We start from the raw sequence: 20,314 nt of genomic DNA on the forward strand, positions 1-20,314 counted from the left end.
TTCATTGCATAATAGTTACCATTGCATGATAATCACACTATCCTTTTGAGGAAGGCAAATTGATATTTTGCTCTTCTTGCATAAACGTCACACCCTTAGTTCACTCACCCAGACGAGTGAATTAAGGATGCGGCTGCCTTTTGGCGCTACTGGACTTGACTCAGCTCAGCTCTCACTCCCCCTGCTTACCTGCCCTCTTTCCATTTTGGCTCTGCTGCGCGGGTGGGTGATGTGTCACCCATCCATGCAACTACACCCTTTGTAGTTTGGAGTGAAGAGGCTGGTAGGCAGGTGAATTTTTTAGCTCAGAAAGCAGGGGCTGGAAAGCGGATGAGTTCACTCATAGCTGAGGGAAGCCTCACATAATAGTTGCACCCCCGTAGATTATGCAATGAAATACAGTAATCACAAAGACGAAATCTAACCCTAGGAAGGGAAAAAGGTGTATCCACTGAAGCTTTATTGCGGATCCTAGTTTACACGACAACCCAAATTTTTCAAAATCTGATTGTCATGGGGACAGAAACTGAGGTAAAATCTTCTGAACATGTTTTTAACCTAAAAATTCAACTTAAGGACAGTTCTACAGAACCTACCTGTTCATAAACTGGGGATTGTCTGTAGTCCCATTTTCTAAGTAAGATTACCAAAATGGAACTCTTCAAGCTGATAACCCCACAAGTGGACAAGGGTTTGTTTTTGCTAGTTCCTTGTCCCCAGATGTGGTCTGGGATGAATAGTGTTCCAGAACTGACACTCAAATTCATGCAAAGGAGAACTGACAAAAATTGCCATCTTCCTCCAGTGTAGAGAATCCATTGAATTGTACTTCCAACCCAATGGAACAAGGTTTCCTATTCACATAGGGTCAGTTTTGGGTCTACCTCATTGCTTTTAATTTGAGATAATCTATGTACACATAAACACACAATTCTGATTTGCATATACATTTGGCCTCAAATCTTTACTATCAGTAATCCAGTCTGCACTCTGGCTTTTTTGAGCTACATAAAATTGATTTTAATTAGCCTGTTTAAATGGTGTGAAATTAAGGCTTAAACTGTATTGATGATAATTCCAGTGTGTCTTTTATAAAATTTTGAAAATTGATTTGGGGGGTGGGGGCATTAAGTCACCAAAATACCATCCCTATATAAACTGTTACAAAGTTAGCAAATTGGTAATGCAACAATAATGTCATATCCATATGATATTACTCTGTAGTGGCATAGAAAGTACACAACAAGTAATTTTTCTTAAATTCCTATTTTTCTTATTTCTTTTTCCAGATTTATCTACAAAGTATCATAGTTTTAACTGTATTTATGAGACTTGTGCATTGCTTATTCATATGCAAAGTAACTTTCAAATTATTTCTGACAAAAAGCTTGCATTTGTTGCATGGTGGAGTTAGCATTTGACTAATTCAATATGTGTTCCATCCTTAATTTAAAAATCAATTGCTAGTAAAATAGTTAAACCATAACTGCTCAAATAAAAAAGCTAATTGCAACCAAGCAATTTCTAGCACCTGATAGCCTGTTTTAAAGTTCTGCTACATATTAAATTGCATGGAAGGTACCCATTACAATTGAGCCTTTCAGTAGAAGTCCTGATTCCTGGGCATTCATGACCTGCACCATCTTTTGTTTCAAATATTCTGGCACCTACGTCTGAATGTCTCAAAGCATTTACAATCCTATTCTCTTGGGGAAAGAACTTCTTGAAAAAAAGATCCTAAATACAAAATGTTCCTGATGTGCAATATAAGCTATACTTCTTTGCATGTCTGGAAACCAGCATATTTCACATTCATCATACCCTCGTACAGTGGAAGCATTTTTATAGATGTAATATTGCTTAGGACAGGTCTGCACAAAATGTAGCCCAGATTTAGTGTGACCTTCAGAAGCTTTGAGTCTAAGTCTTAGCGAGGGAGGTCACACATAGTGACCTCCCTCACAGTTACTAAACTAACCTGTGGCAAAAGGGGGCACTGCTGATAGATCTGGTCAGGACTCTGGAAGTGCTGGTCTCAGTTGGAAAAAGTCTGGGGAGTTTGTTGGGCTTAGTTTGGAGTAGTGAGGAGCAAGGACGAAATGCTAAGATGTATTGGACCTTTCTTCAGGGGGCAGGGAATCTTGAGTTCCAGATTATGTTAAATTTTATTTATTTATTTACTGTATTTGTATACTGCCTTTCTCAGCCAGTCGGCGACTCAATGCGGTTTCCAACAAATCAGTACACATAAAAACATAATACAGATTAAAACATTAAAACAATATAATACACAACAAGAGCAATAAAAACCACATCATTAGCATCTCCTTATTATCAAGCATTGTCCAGTTCCATCGTCAAGTCATTCAAATTCCTATATATTAGCTACTCTGCATTTGTAAACGCTTGCTCAAACAACCACATTTTAACCTGTCTCTGAAACGTTAAGAGGGAGGAAACCGATCTAATCTCCAGAGGAAAGGTGCTCCATAGCCGAGGGGCCACCACCTAGAAGGCCCTGTCTCTCATCCCCGCCAAACGTACTTGTGATGAAGGCGGGACCAAGAGCAGGGTCTCCCCAGACGATCTTGAAGTCCTTGATGGTTTGTAAGGGGAGATGCGTTCAGATTTAACATTAGAAGTGCTGAAAACCTATCTTTGGCCAAAGAGGTTCATTCTACTGTATTTTAATTTTGGCCTCTTAATACTGCTAGGTGGTGCTTAGGACATAGTTTAAGAAGTGGTATTTTGACTAGAAATAATATGTTTCAGCTCAACTGTGGGTTGATGTCTTCTTTCTGTGATGTGATGTATCAGTGCAAATGCTGTTGCAGGGCACATTTCCATTTTAATACCAAAACCACTTGGATTATTTTTTTCTAGCTTTATTTCCTCTACTTCTGGCATCCAACCTAGCGGGTTAAATCCTAGATGTCTGATATTGCTAAACCATTCATTTTCTTTATGTATCTTCACCGTATTTTTTTATCTTGGATCAGAGATAGTTTCAGCTTTCTTACATATTCAACAGGGCATGCAGTTTGAGGGTAAAAGCTCAAGTTTTATAGGAAGGAAATACACAAGGGCAACTATAAAGCCGCCAAAACTGCTAAATTACAAGCCATCACTATTGCTATTATAAGGAAGCTGTCACATATGGTAAGGGCAATCTTAGGTTATTTGTTTAGCTTGTTCTTCAACAGAAATAACCTCCTAAAGTGGTTTTGAACAAGAATAATAGAGGAACTTTTACTTTTAGACTAGCAGGGTAAAAGGCCTGAAATGAAAGGGGATTAGGAGGGAAGGAGGAAACTAGCTCCTTTATGAAGTTCTTTAAATGTTGTAGTGTAAAACATTTTTAAGTAGAAGAGAGATGAAAAGTTGTTGATCTCTCATCAGAAACAGTCAAAGAGTCTTTATCTCTTTCTTTGCATCTAGTATTGGCCATGCTTCTGTGTTTCCCCATAGTAAGTGTTCTGCAGTGAAATGGCAAGTATGGTGACGCCCAGGCTCTGTCCACTGATTTTGAAGTTATGAAACTCACCATCCCTATCCCCAGTTTATTATATGAAAAAAAAAAAGCCAAAACACTGCTTCAGTGACATTGTGCCAGACCAGCAGGTCATCTGACACCCTTTTCATTTCCACACTTGAAACTGGGAGCAGGACTGTACTTCATAACAAAGGGAAAGGAAAGTTCTTGCCAACCAACCACAAATCTTGGCATGTCTGACCAAGCAGCTCCAGATCTCTGGTGACTACATGGAATATTTCAAAGTATTTCCAAGGTCAAATAAGAGTCTTGACAAAATGTTACACTTATATGGTATGTCTGATTGTGGAAACTCTGGGTAGGTAAAAAGTAACTTGAATAAAATAATTCCAAACTGCCTTTGCATCTGTGCAGTTTGGAATTATTACAGGTTGAGTATCCTAAAATCCAAAATACTCCAAACTGGACCATATGGGTGACTGAGACAGTGACTCCTTTCCTTTCTTATGGTTCAGTGTATGCAAACATTGTTTCATGTACAAAATTATTTAAAAAATGTATAAAATCACCTTCAGGCGGTGTATAAGGTGTATATGAAATGTTTCAAATACTCCTAATACAGGTAACCCGAAAGTGATTTTTTTTTATTATTCGTTTAATGAATTTTGTGTTTATACATGGGTCACATCTCCAAGATACCTCATTATAGTATATGTGCTTGTATTTAAAAATACATTTAAAAACTCCAAATCCCAAACTAATCTGGCCCTAAGCATTTTGGGTAAGGAATTCCAAACATACTTTATGATGACGAGTTTTTTTATGCATTGTTCACCAAACTTTCCAAACACTACGTTTTTTAGAGTGTGTCAATTAATTCAGTGTTTAATTAATTTGATTCCCGTTTTTGGTAGGAATAAGCTTTCATTATATTATGTTGCCCTCTGTTGGCTGCCTACAAAAACAAACCATAATGTTTTACATTGCTTTTTGAAGAATATGTTTAATTGTTTATACCAGCTTGTCACACATATTTGTCTTTTCTAACGTATCATCTCAGTACACCTTTTGGTGCATTTTGTGTTGTAATGTTCAAAATTCCTTCTCTATTTTGTATCTGGGTTTTGACTGATAAAACTGATTTGGTATAATTCAATTTCTTGAAGAATGGGGTGTGACAGATAAGCTCCTTTTAAAATCTGTTCTGGTTCTCTGTTTCCCATGTTCCATTTTGAGAGTTTGGGATTAATCTATGTTGTGTCATATTTATTGTTAGCAGCCTCAAGTCTCTTTATTGTGAGAAAGCTGGGATAAAAATAAAGCAAATTAAAAAAATAACTATCCCTAAAGAGTTCTAGTCCTTTTAACTTGGGGTTGTCTCCATTCATGCTTCTGTTTTATTATGTTTTCTGAGCTTAATATAGTTTTGGCCCTTGACTACCCGTATGCAGAATTAGGGGCACATATATGTTATGGATGTTTTTGTAGATAACTGAAATCCACTGGCTATATGGTCCCAAGAAACCATGATGACTAGAAAAATCGGAGCATTTTAGTGTGTCCAACAGCATCAATTTAAGAAACCTACTTTTGAAAACTACATACCACAGTCATTATACCAATGATTAAAGGTTTGGAGTTTTCAAGGGCAGTTAAAAAAAATTAAACAACTTTCCCAGTGTTTGGAAGAATGAAATTTAAATTAGATATTTGGGAACTACTGTATTAATTTTACTTCAGCAAATGGAGATTGAAAGATAGGGTGTTGCTTTCATGGGACGCTCTTGGCATTGTATTTTGAATTAGTTTGAATTACTCAGCATTAATTTTCTCTGAACTTTCAGATCTATTCAGCTCGTGAACTTGAAGAAACATTAAATAAAATCAGGGAAATCCTGTCAGATGATAAACATGACTGGGATCAACGAGCCAATGCAGTATGTATTATTAATATTAAGTATTATCTATTTCTCTTAATAAGCCACACACTGTATTCTATGTTTGGAATCAGAATTCTTATGTTCCAACTCTTTTGTCTGTTATTCCAGCTCAAGAAGGTCCGGTCATTACTTGTTGCTGGGGCTGCACAATATGATTGCTTTTTCCAGCATTTACGACTATTGGATGGAGCATTTAAATTATCAGCAAAGGATCTTAGATCACAGGTGGTTCGAGAAGCATGCATTACAGTAGCGTAAGTATATGCAAAAGAAACTGAAAAGTGCATTTACTAGTAGTGATCAATTTGCTGAACTGAAAAGACAGATTATTGAAAATAAGCAAAGAACCTTCCACTTCACTTACTTCCACAGTTTTAGAAAAACAATTGCCACACAAACTGTTTGACTACTGTAGAGGAGGGTCTGAAATGCAACTAAAGGACATGGTAAATTTCTGTACTGCATTTTTGTTATACTGTTAGTGGCAGTGCTTATGTTTATAGCTCTTGTAGATCATTTGTTCCTAATAGCTCAAATTCGCTATTAAAGACTCAGCAATAATGTTTAATCAGAGGCATAAACAGCAATGTGAAGTGACATTTATTTTGCATAATATTAATATGCATTAGATTTTTCAAAGTCGAATTGTATTGGTCAATCAAGCAGTGATAATATCTACAACCACAGGCCCCTCAGTGTTTAAAATATGAGTGTTCAGAAATCACACTGGGCTTTGAAATAATGAGATTTGATGTCTTCCCATTTATTGAGGTTTATGTTTTCAGTGCTTGTTGTAAAACATTTTGTAGACTGAAGTGTTATTTCAAGACATTTAAAAAGTTTTCCAAGTGTCAGGTTTGTGAGGTAGGCCAAGAGAGTCCCATGAACTCATCTTCCATTCCATGCATTAGTCAAAGTTACCTGAATGCCTTTCTTCAATTGTAAGATACTATTGGTTGTAAGATGCACCCTAATTTCAGTATCACCAACAAAATTATGTAAGATATACCTGCACTTCTAAGACACACCCCATTTTTGCAGGTGTTTGTATAGAAAAAACATTTCTTAGAATTGAGGAAATGCAGATACACCTATATATATTACACACATGTTTCAGTGTGAATGTCAAACAGTGTGTATATATCAGACATGGGCAAACTAAGGCCCAGAGGCCGAATGCCCAGGCCTGGTATATATGTATAGATGTATATATACATACAATGTAAAAACTATTTGACATTCCAATGAAAGCGTGACAAAAGATACTAATATAAAGTGAAAGAATTCTGACTTCAAGAATTGCTTCCGGAACAGAAGTATTTATTGGAGCAGGTGGTCAGTGGTTTGCTCTTCTCCACACTGTGGAGAACAGAACAGAAGTGAACAGAGGTTACCGTTCTCTTACACAAAAGTTCAATGATCTTTACTCCCAACTGTATACACTTCAGCAGCATAATTTATAAACGGTAGAGTCCCATTTTTTATTTAGCTTCTATTGTAAAATAGTAAATCATGCAAATATTTGTTAGTACTATATTTCACTGCGTAATAATAACACTTCCCCTCCCACCTTTTTAGTCACACTTCCCCTCCTTGGGGGGGGGGTGCAACTATTATTATTATTATTATTATTTCATTCACTTATACCCCGCCCTTCTCACCCCGAAGGGGACCCAGGGCGGCTTACAGGGAGGGCACAATTAGATGCCCAATCATACAAACAAGTAATCCAAAAAATATAACAATTTAACAATTAGATTAAAACATCAGTACATAGTAAAATCATAAAACCTAAAACAATCTCATGTCAGAGTCCATATATCTGAGTCCATACATCCGTTCTACTCCGTTTGTCCTTGTCTATCGCCAGGTCCTTGAGTTAGTTATCAGAGTGACCAAAAGCTTGGTCCCACATCCAGGTCTTTAGTTTTTTCCTAAATGCTAGGAGGGAAGTCGCCGATCTAATCTCCCCGGGGAGTGAGTTCCACAGGCGGGGGGCCGCCACTGAGAAGGCCCTGCTCCTCGTCCCCGCCAGCCTCGCTTGTGAGACTGGCGGGGTCGAGAGCAGGGCCTCCCCAGAAGATCTTAAACTTCGAGGTGGGACGTAGAGGGAGATCCGTTCGGACAAATACACTGGGCCGGAGCCGTATAGGGTTTTATAGGTCAAAACCAGCACTTTAAATTCTGCTCGGACTTGGATCGGCAGCCAGTGGAGCTGACGCAGCAGGGGGGTGGTATGCTCCCTGTACGTCGCTCCGGTGAGCAATCTGGCTGCTTCTCGCTGGACTAGTTGTAGTTTCCGAGCAGTCTTTAAAGGCAACCCCACGTAGAGTGCGTTGCAGTAATCCAGCCGGGATGTGACAAGAGCGTGGACCACCGTGGCCAGATCCGACTTCCCAAGGTACGGGCGCAGCTGGCGCACAAGTTTTAATTGTGCGAAAGCTCTCCCGGCCACCGCTGAGACCTGGGGTTCCAGGCTCAGCGATGAGTCCAGGATCACTCCCAAGCTGCGAACCTGCGTCTTCAGGGGGAGTGTAACCCCGTCTAACACAGGCTGTAACCCTATACCCTGTTCGGCCTTCCGACTGACCAGTAGGACCTCTGTCTTGTCTGGATTCAGTTTCAATTTGTTAGCTCTCATCCAGTCCGATACAGCGGCTAAACACCGGTTCAAGGTCTGGACAGCCTCCTTGGTGACAGGTGAGAAGGAGTGACAGATTTGGACGTCATCTGCGTAGAGATAGCATCTTAGTCCGAAACTCCGAATGATCTCTCCCAGCGGCTTCATGTAGATGTTAAATAACATCGGGGACAAGATTGAACCCTGTGGGACTCCACACAACAACGGTTGTGGGGCCGAACAGGTGTCACCCAGTAACACCTTCTGGGTCCGTCCCTCAAGGAAAGATCGGAGCCACCGCAAGGCAGTGCCTCCGAGCCCCATGTCCATGAGGCGGCCCAGAAGGATACCGTGATCGACGGTATCGAAGGCCGCTGAGAGGTCCAGCAGAACCAACAGGGACACACTCCCCCTGTCTAGTTCCCTGCGCAGATCATCTACCAAGGCGACCAAGGCTGTCTCAGTTCCATGTCCCGGCCTAAAGCCAGACTGTGCCGGATCAAGATAATCAGTGTCTACCAGAAACCCCTGGAGTTGTGTTGCCACCACACGTTCCATGACTTTGCCCAAATAGGGGAGATTGGAAACTGGCCGATAGTTGTCGAATTGAGTGGGGTCCAGTGATGGTTTCTTCAACAGCGGTTTTATAATAGCTTGCTTTAAGCTCGCTGGAAACTCTCCTTTCTGTAAGGAGGTATTCACCATCACCTTCACCCACTCTGCCAAACCCCCTCTGGCTTCCTTAATCAGCCAGGAAGGGCAGGGGTCTAGGATGCATGTGGTGGGTCTATCATGTGGTGGTGACTATTATGTGGTGAAAAAAACCCTTTGAAGGTAGCTTTTTTAACCACACAATAGTCCCTTTGTGGGAGCACCTACACAGATGGGTGACACCTCATCTGCTCCTGCGGCTGCGTCTTCGAAACTTAACTGCAGAGGAGAGAGGTGGCCAGCAAGTTTGGCTGCCTACCCCTTCCCTCCAAAAGGGAGAGGCTGGCAATCAGGCAGATACACCCAAGGCAAGCCACCATAGCTCACGGTGGAGAGGCAATTGGGTGAATGAATCCATTCGCCTCTTCCCTCCACAGCTACCTCCTGTAGCGCCAAGAGTACATTCATGGGCAGGTGAAGCTTCATCTGCCCTTCACATAATAGTCAAATACTTGAAGCATAGCTGCAGAAGGGAGAGGTGGGCACAAGTTCACCCACCCATCCCTCCCTTGCGGAAAGGTGGGGCTCAGAAGGGAGAGGCTGGTAGGCAGGTGAATATACCCAAGGCAAGCCACCATAGCTCAGGGTGGAGAGGCAATCAAGTGGGTGAACTCACCCACCTCTCCCCTCCACTGTCTTCTCCCGTAGCTCCAAGGGACAGGTATGGGCAGGTGAAGCCTCATCTGCCCCCTTCACATAATAGTCATGCCCATGATCTAAGGATGTGACTATTATGCAAGGAATCCTAAAAAACCAAAATCCTGACCAAAAAAAGAAGGATGTGACTGTTGTGTGATGGCAACTATTACACGATGAAATGTGGTATATCAGACCTACCTTACTATAATAGATATGTGACATTCATAACCAAAACAGATTTCATATGGCTAAATGCACACCAAATCAGATAAGGAGCTGTGGTTGCGCAATGGGTGCCAGCTGAACTGTTGCCCTGAAAGTCAGTGGTTCGAATCCGCGAGACAGGGTGAACCCCATCTGCCAGCTACAGCTTTCCATGTGAGGACATGATAGAAGCCTCCCACAGGCATCCCCTGGGCAACATCTCTGCAGACGGCAATTCTCTCACACCAGAAGCGAGTTGCAGTTTCTCAAGTCGCTTCTGACAGTTTTTTTTTTTAAAAAAAAACCCAAACCAGATTCCAAAAAAAGATGTATATATGACTGGCAACAGCTGTAGCTTGCTGTAACACATGATTTATACTATTTCCTATGTAGTGCAGCTACTATATTTTAAATGAAAGAAGTTGAAACTTTCATGATGGACATTTATTTCAGAAGCTTATATTTGCCGTTGTACATATAATGTTGCTTTAATGGCAAGGTAGTTGTTTCTATGTCTATGTGTTTACCACACAGGTGGAGAATAAATCTTTCAGATTATCACTGATTCAGATTAAAGGTGAATGGCTTTCCTCCCTTGGAGAATGATTCAATGGCTTAAGCATAGTGATTCCATTTTCAGATTATGGTAGATTATTAGAGTAAATTCTTATGCACTTCCATGAACCCTAGAGTCATCTGAACGATTGATGTTAGAAATAGAAACTGGACTAAATAGGGGCACCAGGTTGTGTTTTATAACTAGCTTTATTTACTTCTATTTCTTGCAGACATCTTTCAACAGTTCTAGGAAACAAATTTGATCATGGCGCAGAAGCCATTGTGCCTACTCTGTTTAATCTGGTTCCTAATAGCGCCAAAGTTATGGCTACTTCTGGGTGTGCAGCCATTAGATTTATTATTCGTGTAAGTATTTTCTGTATCGTTCTCCATATGATGAGCATTAACTTTATTACATCTGTACATATTATGCCATAGGGGTGTACTTTTTGCATTCAGACTAAACACTGTTTGTTGGTATATGAATGATATTCTTGAGTACATATTATTAGTATTTTTTACTATGGACATTGTTTTTCTGTTAAGGAAAGAATCACAATTTGACAGTTGACAACTTCAAAAGTGAAAATAATTTGCTGGTTAGAATTGGTTATCTTTTGGGGCAGCTGAATGCCAACAGTAAAACAATTAGAAAAGGAATTGGAAAAGAAAATTGTCATTATTATAAAGCTTTTATATAAGCCAACTCTATTTGTTTATTTGTGTTGCAGCTAAATGTTTCTCACATTTTTACTAGTTATGTTAACTTCCACCAGCTTTTAACAGAGTATTGTATACTGGAAACGTTTGAATTTCATAAAACATCTCTTTGCTTATTGACTTTGTTTAGATATTTAATAAAATGCTCGCTGATTCAGTTTTATAGATACTCAGTAAGATGCGAAACCAAAATCATATGACAGTTAATTTGTTGATAGTATTATGTATAATGAGCAACATTACATTAAAATAATACTTTCTATCTTAATTTCATCCACATTATAATTTATTAAAGTTTGAATTAAATAAAAGTATGAGCTTCATGCTCAATTTGTTTCGATGGCTCTTTGACAAAAATGCGAAATTATAAAGTCAGAATGGTAATTGAGATTTTGCAAATATCCTCTTCCAAGTACTCCTGGAAAATGAACTAAGCCAGGTAAATAATATGAACTAAAGTGTTCCCAGTAATAGCAACACAGTTATAGAAGTGCTTTTACAGAGATCTTGGCTGATATCATCTTAATAGTGTTTTGCTACCTGAATACTTATTATTATTATTATTATTATTATTATTATTATTATTATTTATACCCTGCTTTATCTCCCCTGAAGAGGACTCAAAGCAGCTTAACATAAAAACATTAGCACACCTTTTGAGTCACCTGAAACTTTTAAACAACTTGGGTTAATAAATTCCAGATTAATTTTGTGAGAAACGACTTGTGGACAAATTAAGGAAACCTTTTTTTCTCTTTCAGCATACCCATGTGCCCCGACTCATACCTTTAATAACCAGCAACTGTACCTCAAAATCTGTTGCAGTCAGGAGGTGAGTATTTTATGGGTATCAAACATTGAATTGGATTCTGATTTCTTCAGAATTAGAATGAGTGTTCCAAAATCAGCGAGATTGAAGTAAATCATGACCAGCTTAAGGTTAATTAGTCTCAGTGGTCTGTTTTAAGTCCATATTATTAAGGCTGGGTCCAATACTTTTGAGTATTACAATGACTGCAAGTCAGAATTTTAGGGACTATTTTATTCCATTTCTCTCATTTGATTTATATCACCCTTTTCCAGAACTGGAGATTAGCTTTTAAGGATCTCATGCCATGGCCAAAAGTAGTGCCATGGCAATTAGAGTAGAGGGATTAGTGTGTCTTTTAGGCTTTCCCAGTAAGCTCTCACTTCTTGCCACTATTCAGAGATGGTTCCTTTTTTCATAAAATTTAAGGTACAGTACTTATCTATGGATAAATTGACCCAGAAGTTTTTGGTCAATTTTTGTCTAAAACTTTTAGTCTTGCACATATTTATACATACAGTAAGTCTCAACCCCCTGAGTCGTCGTCCCCCCCCCCCCCGAGGATTGAGAAGGGTGGAGTAAAAATACTCAAAATAAATAAATAATATATATATAGTAAGTCCCATTGATCTCACAGAATGCTCTAAATCCAAACTGCACACAGATCCTAATGTTTTAGGATTCTTTTTTCTTCCCACAAGTCTTCATCTGTTCATAGCAAGCTGAATCTGACACTGAGGAAACAAAAGGAATTTTTGTTTCAGAATAGTTTTGTTAAAAACACACTAGACATATCAATACCTCTTTGGATCCTGTCCATATATATTTGCTTATAATGTGTTAGTTTGATCTACTAGATCTTGAATTCTTATTTATTTATTTATTATGACACTTGTGCTGCCCTTCTCACCCCAAAGGGGACTCAGAGCAGTTTACATGTTATATGTACATACAGTATATTATATCATTAGCATAACGTAATATTGGTAATATAGATTACTATATTGTACTATACCACTATATTGTAATATTATTAGTAATATTACATGTAATATAAAATATATAATTATTTTATTGTGTTCTTAGTTAAATGTCAGGGCCTTTATCGTCTGTGGTCAATCATAGGTTTAAAACTGACTTCATTCCTTGTCTGTTCCAGGCGTTCGTTTGAATTTCTAGACTTGTTGTTGCAAGAGTGGCAAACTCACTCTTTAGAAAGGTATGATTTCTGCCTATTTTCTAGAATACAGGTAGGAAAATGTTTTTTATAAGATGAGTTATTGTTTTAATCTAACAGAAATAATTGTGGTTTTAATAGTTTCTCACAATTGGATATGCTACCTTGTTGGCTGGGATAAATCCCTCGACATTTCACTATTCTCAAGTTTATAGTCTAATGCTTGGGGGGGGGGGACTACATTATGGGTTAGTAAAGTTTGCTCAGAGTAGCTTCAAATAGTAGCTTCAAATCAGAACAGTGAAGTATTTTTAAAAAAATTCAGACTAACTAAATTATATAGGGAGACGTTCTTGAATGTGAATTGTATAGGGGATTCTTCAGTGTCAAGTGTATAGAAGTATTCAGTCTGCCCTAGTCTTAGGGCTTTTGTCCAATATAATTAGCTCTTTGAACAGAAGAGGGTTTTTTTGTACTTTTGTATGGAATTTGCTATATGTTCAAATTGAGTATTGCTCAAGAATAGTAGTACATTCTTGAAAGCCTCAAGTAAGGAATCTTTTAAAAGGAAATATATTTCATTTTCAACCAACCTACACACGCAAGCTCAGCGCTGGCAAAATGAACTGGGGGTGGTATTCCTTTTTTTCCTCCTTTCTCTTCATAATCTCTGTAAATCATACAAATGGGTTATCTGGTCCCTGTGCAGAGCACCAATCCAAACCTTCTAGAACAGTGGTTCTCAACCTGTGGGTCCCCAGGTGTTTTGGCCTACAACTCCCAGAAATCCAAGCCAGAGTGCTCTAAAGAATTCAAACAGTGCAATTTATAACATTGTGACATTTTTGTGATCTTTGTAATTGTTAAGTGTTCTGATTCTTGGTATATCCATCAACAAATACCGTCCTGGTTCTGTAGGCTGTCTTTCAAAGGAAGAAATATTAATAATAAAAATAGGAGCACTTGATAAAATGGATTACTGCAATGCGCTCTATGTGGGGCTGCCCTTGAAGACGGCTCGGAAACTTCAATTGGTCCAGCGGGCAGCAGCCAGGATACTAACCGGAGCTCATTATCAAGAGAGGTCTACCCCTCTGTTTAAGGAGCTCCATTGGCTGCCATTTGTTTTCCGAGCCCAATTCAAGGTACAGGTGCACACCTACAAAGCCCTAAACGGTTTGGGACCACCCTACCTGCGTGACCGCATCACCATCTACGAACCCACGCGCTCGTTACGGTCATCTGGAGAGGCCCTGCTCGTGATCCCACCCACGTCGCAAGCGCGCTTGGTGGGAACACGTGACAGGGCCTTTTCTGTGGCGGCCCCCCGACTTTGGAACGCCCTCCCAAAAGATCTCAGACAGGCCCCCACTCTAGCCGTTTTCAGAAGGAACCTAAAAACTTGGCTGTTCCGTTGTGCCTTCCCAGACTAGGAATCCCCACCCCAAGTCCTAGTAGCACCTTAGCATAACAAATTGTCGCTGCACATCGCACTTTTAACCCTACGTGCCTCCTGCCATTCAGCACTTTTAACCCTTGTACCCCAATGCGCCGGCCGAACCAGTTTTTAATAATGTCCTGATGTACTGTCTTTGTTGTTATTTTGCTTATTGTTTGATTTGCTTAGTATCGTGGTGTTATGTTATTTTGCTTATTGTTTGATTTGCCTTGTTGTTGTGATGTTATACTCTCTACTGTATTGTGTTTGAGGCTTCGGCCTGTGTAAGCCGCATCGAGTCCTCCGGGAGATGCTAGCGGGGTACAAATAAAGTTAATAATAATAATAATAATAATAAATTCATGAAAAAAAAAACTAATTCGGGCAGCCTGCCTAAACATCTAGCTTGTTAGGGAAAGGAATTTCAGGTAATCATTTAACACATTGAAAAATACATCTCAAAATAATATTGATGGATTATATATAACACTTGGCCCTGGGCTTTGTCTTACAGGCATGCAGCTGTCCTTGTTGAAACTATTAAAAAGGGTGTTCATGATGCCGATGCTGAAGCACGAGTGGAGGCAAGAAAGTAAGATCCAAATATAATGTATATAGTTTTAAAATTGTAAATGCTACTTAACAGGAGAAAAGAAACGTATGAAGATATAATAACCTCTTTTATGTATGCATTTGGACCACACAATTTTAGAATAGATCACACTTTTCTTTGCTAATTAATTAAATAAGAAATAGATTTCCTAAATTTTCTTCTCAGTAGTATTGAATTATTGTCTGTATTAATGGAAATGCTTAAATGACCATATTTTATTACTTGGTTGCAGGACATATTTAGGTCTAAGAAGCCATTTCCCAGGTGAAGCAGAGGTACTTTATAATAGTCTTGAACCCTCCTATCAAAGAAGTCTCCAGACGTACTTAAAGAATTCTGGTAGCATTGCATCACTTCCACAGTCAGACAGATCGTCCTCCAGTTCACAGGAAAGCCTCAAGTAAGGAACCTTTTAAAAGGAAATATATTTCATTTTCAACCTGCCTACACACGTGGATCATTTGCTAAACCATAAAGCTGGGCATAAAACTGATGCAGATATTGGTTGACTTTACTGTGTTACTCTAAAAGGAAGTACATAATTGATAGCCATATTCTGGCGATAATACTTGTGTAGATATATTTTTGTATTAGGTCATGTGATTCCCAAATAAATGCATAGAACTAACTACTCAGAGAAGTGTGTGGGCTCCCTCAAATACTTTAAAATTATCATACCAGTAGCAGAATAATGTTGGAAAGTAAATGGTACATACACATTGAGAAGTCAGGCAAGGCCTCCATATAGAATTAATTTTAAACTTAAGTGGAAAGAGAGTGTTTTGGTTTCTACAAAACAACAAGGAACCTTGGCTTATTACATATGATTATCATGCCGGTCAGTTCAGTTAGTATGCCTTTATTACAGTCAATAAACCGTAACGCAGTAGCTCTATACATCTTAAACACATGTAGAAGAGATGTGCACACACTATATTTGAAAACATTACCAGCAAGCCATGTTGGGATAAAACAAAGGATATAATTGAAAACATGAGAGACATTATAGCAATGGCTTAATAAAATATGAGTAGAAAATTGAGTACAAAACAGATACAATTAAATTCGTTTCTCAGCCAATCAGAGAAGGCACTCAGTAGTTCTTTTGTGTTTCTTTCTCTGGTTTGTTGTGACGAAAACAAAACAAAACAAAACAAAACAAAAACAGAGAAGGAGCTAGTCCAATGCTCAAATGATACGTTAAGGAGGACACATAGCATACTGTGTTGTCCAAACTGGCATAATATATGCATTCAAAATCTATAATAATGTGTATTCCTAAAAAAATTTCTCTTACCTTTGTTTAGTCGTCCTTTCTCGTCAAAATGGTCCACGTCCAGTTCGAGTATGGCTGGCAGAGGTAATGCTTGCATTGTGGTAATTAAAACTTCCTAATGTACTGATTAATTAAACTTTGTCTGGAATCTCAAGATTCCTTTTTGAAGGATCTTAACTGCTTAAAGGGCTGTTTGTGGTTCACAGTCAAATACATAGATTGCTTCTTTCAAGGGGATTGTGTAACTATAGTGTAATATACTCAGTTTAATTAACTTTACCTTCAGTTCCAGGGAGCACCAAGACGGCCCCAAGCCCAGGAACGCTACAGAGGTCTCGCAGTGACATCGATGTTAATGCTGCTGCTGGTGCAAAAGCACGGCATGCCATTGGCCAGCCGGGAGGAGCTGGCCGCTTTGCTGCAGCGGGTCTACCTCCAGGATCGTATGCATCACTAGGTGAGAAAGTGATACAATAATACACTGACAGAACTTAATTTTTCCTGCATTTAAATATTTTTCATTGTACATACAGAGACATTAATACAGTACCTGCCTCCTTGAACTGAAAGTCTGTTGTTGCAATTCATGATGCTATTTGTTTAAGCTGCAGTATCTATACTTCTCAGTACTTTGTGCAGATGAACACTTCAATGCAAAAGACTTATCTAGCATAGAGAATACTTAGGAATATTTATTAGGGAGACCTGGTTGAAACTTAATTCTGAGTAGCACGGATTGATACGTTTAGTTTCCTTCAGTAGAATGATGTACTATTGGTGTCTCAGTTGTGCTCAGTTATAAGTAGTTGCCCCTTTTTTAAATATTCCAAAGAAGTGATTTTGCTATGGAAGCCATCAGTTTGTAAGTTGAACTAAGTGTGAAATGTATGTAATATGGTGTTTATCTTCACATGGCTATCTAACATGTATTTGATAGACCCTGAATATTATTATTTTTGCAGACACTTCTCAATGTCTGCTAGACTCTTGTATCTTCTTTCTTTGAATGATTCCTCATAGTTTGTAGCAGGTCAGTTGTTAAGTGTGGGAGGGTACATAAGAACACAATTCAAAGTCTTCACCATTCTGAAGTAATGACTGTAGAAGTAAAGTAAAGAACTGTGGGTGATTAAGAAAAAAACAGGAGACAGTTCACATCCAAAATCAAAGTTAACAAAAATATTTTTCTTCCATCCTTTGATCATATTATTTATATTCTACTTTTCCCCAGACACGAACATAAGAGAGGGATAGAAAGATATGCCTCTCCTGCAGATCATGCAGGCTCATATGGGAAGATGCAGCACTTCAGATTACTTGGGCCTGAGCCATATAGAACTCTATAGATTTTCTTCATCTATTACTAAACAAATTAGGCAGACTTTGTCTTAAAACAGTTTCTTCTCTTGAACATTGTGATCTAAAGAACTTTGGGTTTCTCAGTTCAGGTAGCCCCTGAGTTACAAACATCCAACTTACATACGTCTCCTAGTTATAAATAGGGGTGAGACACCAGGAAGTGAAAGAAAATCTACCCCTAGGAAAGGAAATTCACTCTTGGAAGAGCTATCATGGAAAAACGTGTCTTCACTGAAGCGTTATCCTTCTTTCCACAACAACCCAAAATCTATTTGTCACAGGAACAGAAAGTGAGGGGAAATCTTCTGAACAGGGACACAGAAAGCAAAACAAATGATACAGTGGTGTTAACCCTTCACTGTGCTATCCAAAACTTACATACACACACATACATGCATGCATACATGCATGGCAGGAGTTACACTTAAACATGAATGTGCTCTGACTTACATACAAATTCAACTTAAGAAAAAACCTACAGAACCTATCTTGCTCAAAGCTCAGGGACTCCCTGCCAAGTGTTGGCAAAATTATTGCGCACATACCCTGAATACCATAATTTGTGAAATGGAAGGTGAGGGGAAAGAGAATTTGGTGCTATTGACAGTTTTTAAAATTATAGATTTGACAATTTGTCATTCAGTTTTTGTCCACAACCTAAATGGCATCATTTGCCAATTTGAACTTCCAACCAGATATGGGAAGATTAATGTAACAATAGCTGAATTGGATAGAGTATTCTTATCCAACTTTTGCCCTTGAAGAAGGGGTAGAAAGAAATTGTGAAGGTAGAAAAACAAATTGCACTCTGTTGGATGCCATTGGCTGTATCATCACATTTCCTAAGTTTTGGGGGTGTCTTTTATAGAATCTTTTTTTCAAAATAGAAAGTGATTTCACAGTCCAATCACTTCCCGTTGATTTTCAGCTCATTACTTTCAAATAAATGCCTCTACGAGTTTGTTTGGGTTTTTTTTTTAAAGGAAGGGGGAAATTCCAAAAAAGTGGTCAGTAGCACCCCAGAGGTTGAAGGAGTGTTATGTGCAATTTGGTGGGGGGTTGTCTAACTTGGGAGAACTGCAGTTTAGCCACCCATACCATCAAGATTACTTGAAAAAAGTAATATCACCAATTTTACCACTAATTGTAATGCTGCTTCTAGTTAAGGGTGAACTCTGCTATTCTGTGATATCTTCTGCTCATTACAATGCCTTCTCAAGGCCTACTCATGACAGTCAAACCCAACTATTCTAAGGCAAATATGTATTATCCTACACTTCTGCTCCATTCTTAGTATACAAGGACATATACTTGAGCTTATACCTCTACTGACACAATGGGATAATGTGTAAGTGTTTCTGTTCTGGTAGCATTCAACTTTATCATCGGGGAGTATTAAATTGTAATGGCTAATGAATTTGAGAGCTGTAAGAGTAAGGATTAGGTTGAGGTGCTGGTCAGTACAATACAATGAAAGACGGCCAAAAGCCTTTTATTAATATATAATATCCACAGGTAACATGTATTTTACTATGTAAGCTTTCAATATAATATTTTTTCCAGTTTCTTCTTTGTAAATTAGTAGAAAGTTGTATAGGATAAATAAATAAATAAATAAATAAATAAATAAATAAATAAATGGAGATAATGTACCTGTAACGCTGTAGTGGGGGTAACTCCTAGTTCTTTATCAATAGTAGCAAAAATTATGTGTCTTCATTCTGCCTTTAAATTAGGGTATGAAGACAAGAAGGACACACTAGTATGATTTCTTCTTCAAGCTATTAGTTGTACCTTTCTAATAATTGGTACCTAGTAATTAGTCAAGTTAGCAATTAGTTATATTAACTTTTGACAGAATGGGGGCCATTCTGAACTAGGCAGAGAGAATTACATTTTTTTAAATGCTATAACATTCTTGTTAGCAGTCAATTTAGTTCAGCTGCAGAGGTCAATTACCATAGTTCCTAAATCACCAAGTGAAATATGAGAGAGTGGGATTCATGTGTGCTTGCAGAATGATTGGCTGCATTGAGGACTTTACTTATGCAGTCTTTGAGAAAGCACAATCTCTTGCACAATGTAAGCGTAGTGCTCCAACAGTATTCTGGTTGTCATTTTTACCTACTGTATGTAACTCATGTATACATCAAGGCCAGATTTTGGAACCAAAGTAATGGATTTTAATATGATCCATAGATAAGTTGAGGATCATTCCATAGAGAGTGAACTGCTAAGTTTCCCCACCCAGGCATTAAAAAGGGATAGAAATTGCACCACAGCAGAGAGAATAGAAGCTCTTCAGGACAAATTAATTGGTCATATTTTGCCATTCTACTCAGAGAAGGGAATGGTTCCTTTTTTGGTAAGAGTTAAGGCACAGTACTCACATTTACCCACAGATAAGTTGATCCAAGTTCTGGGGGTTGATTTTTTGACTAAAATTTCTAAACATACATACATATACAGGGTAATTAAAATGAAAATCGTGTTGGTTTCAGTAGATCTAAACTGCAGATAACTTGATCTGGATCCAACCCCATTCAACCCCTGCAATACAACTTGTTAAGTAAATCATACTGTCTATTATTACATTCAGTTTGGGCAAAAACCAAAGAAATAGTAATAAAGCTCTCAGTTTTAACAAAGATGATACCAATAGCATATTACAAATTTTGAAATTTGCTAACTTGCTAAATTAGCAAAAGCATGGCTTGATGTACAAGTGACTGTTGACTGTTCATATTAATGTTGTTTC

The 20,314-nt window shown here is 38.4% G+C and overlaps 1 protein-coding gene across 43 annotated transcripts in view; it reads left to right on the forward strand.

Annotated features, from left to right (window-relative positions):
- Window positions 1-20,314, forward strand: part of CLASP2 (cytoplasmic linker associated protein 2) — a 153,907-nt gene that overhangs the window by 76,227 nt on the left and 57,366 nt on the right. For all 43 annotated transcript variants that reach the window (XM_060781692.2, XM_060781697.2, XM_060781694.2 and 40 more), the window contains 9 exons: window positions 5,338-5,430; window positions 5,542-5,687; window positions 10,396-10,531; window positions 11,647-11,717; window positions 12,853-12,912; window positions 14,823-14,900; window positions 15,154-15,321; window positions 16,229-16,281; window positions 16,484-16,654. In XM_060781692.2, coding sequence (XP_060637675.2) covers window positions 5,338-5,430; window positions 5,542-5,687; window positions 10,396-10,531; window positions 11,647-11,717; window positions 12,853-12,912; window positions 14,823-14,900; window positions 15,154-15,321; window positions 16,229-16,281; window positions 16,484-16,654 — 976 coding nt within the window. The remainder of the gene's footprint in view (window positions 1-5,337; window positions 5,431-5,541; window positions 5,688-10,395; window positions 10,532-11,646; window positions 11,718-12,852; window positions 12,913-14,822; window positions 14,901-15,153; window positions 15,322-16,228; window positions 16,282-16,483; window positions 16,655-20,314) is intronic.

Source organism: Anolis sagrei, chromosome 6 (genome assembly GCF_037176765.1).
Source record: "Anolis sagrei isolate rAnoSag1 chromosome 6, rAnoSag1.mat, whole genome shotgun sequence".
Lineage (NCBI taxonomy): Eukaryota > Metazoa > Chordata > Lepidosauria > Squamata > Dactyloidae > Anolis > Anolis sagrei.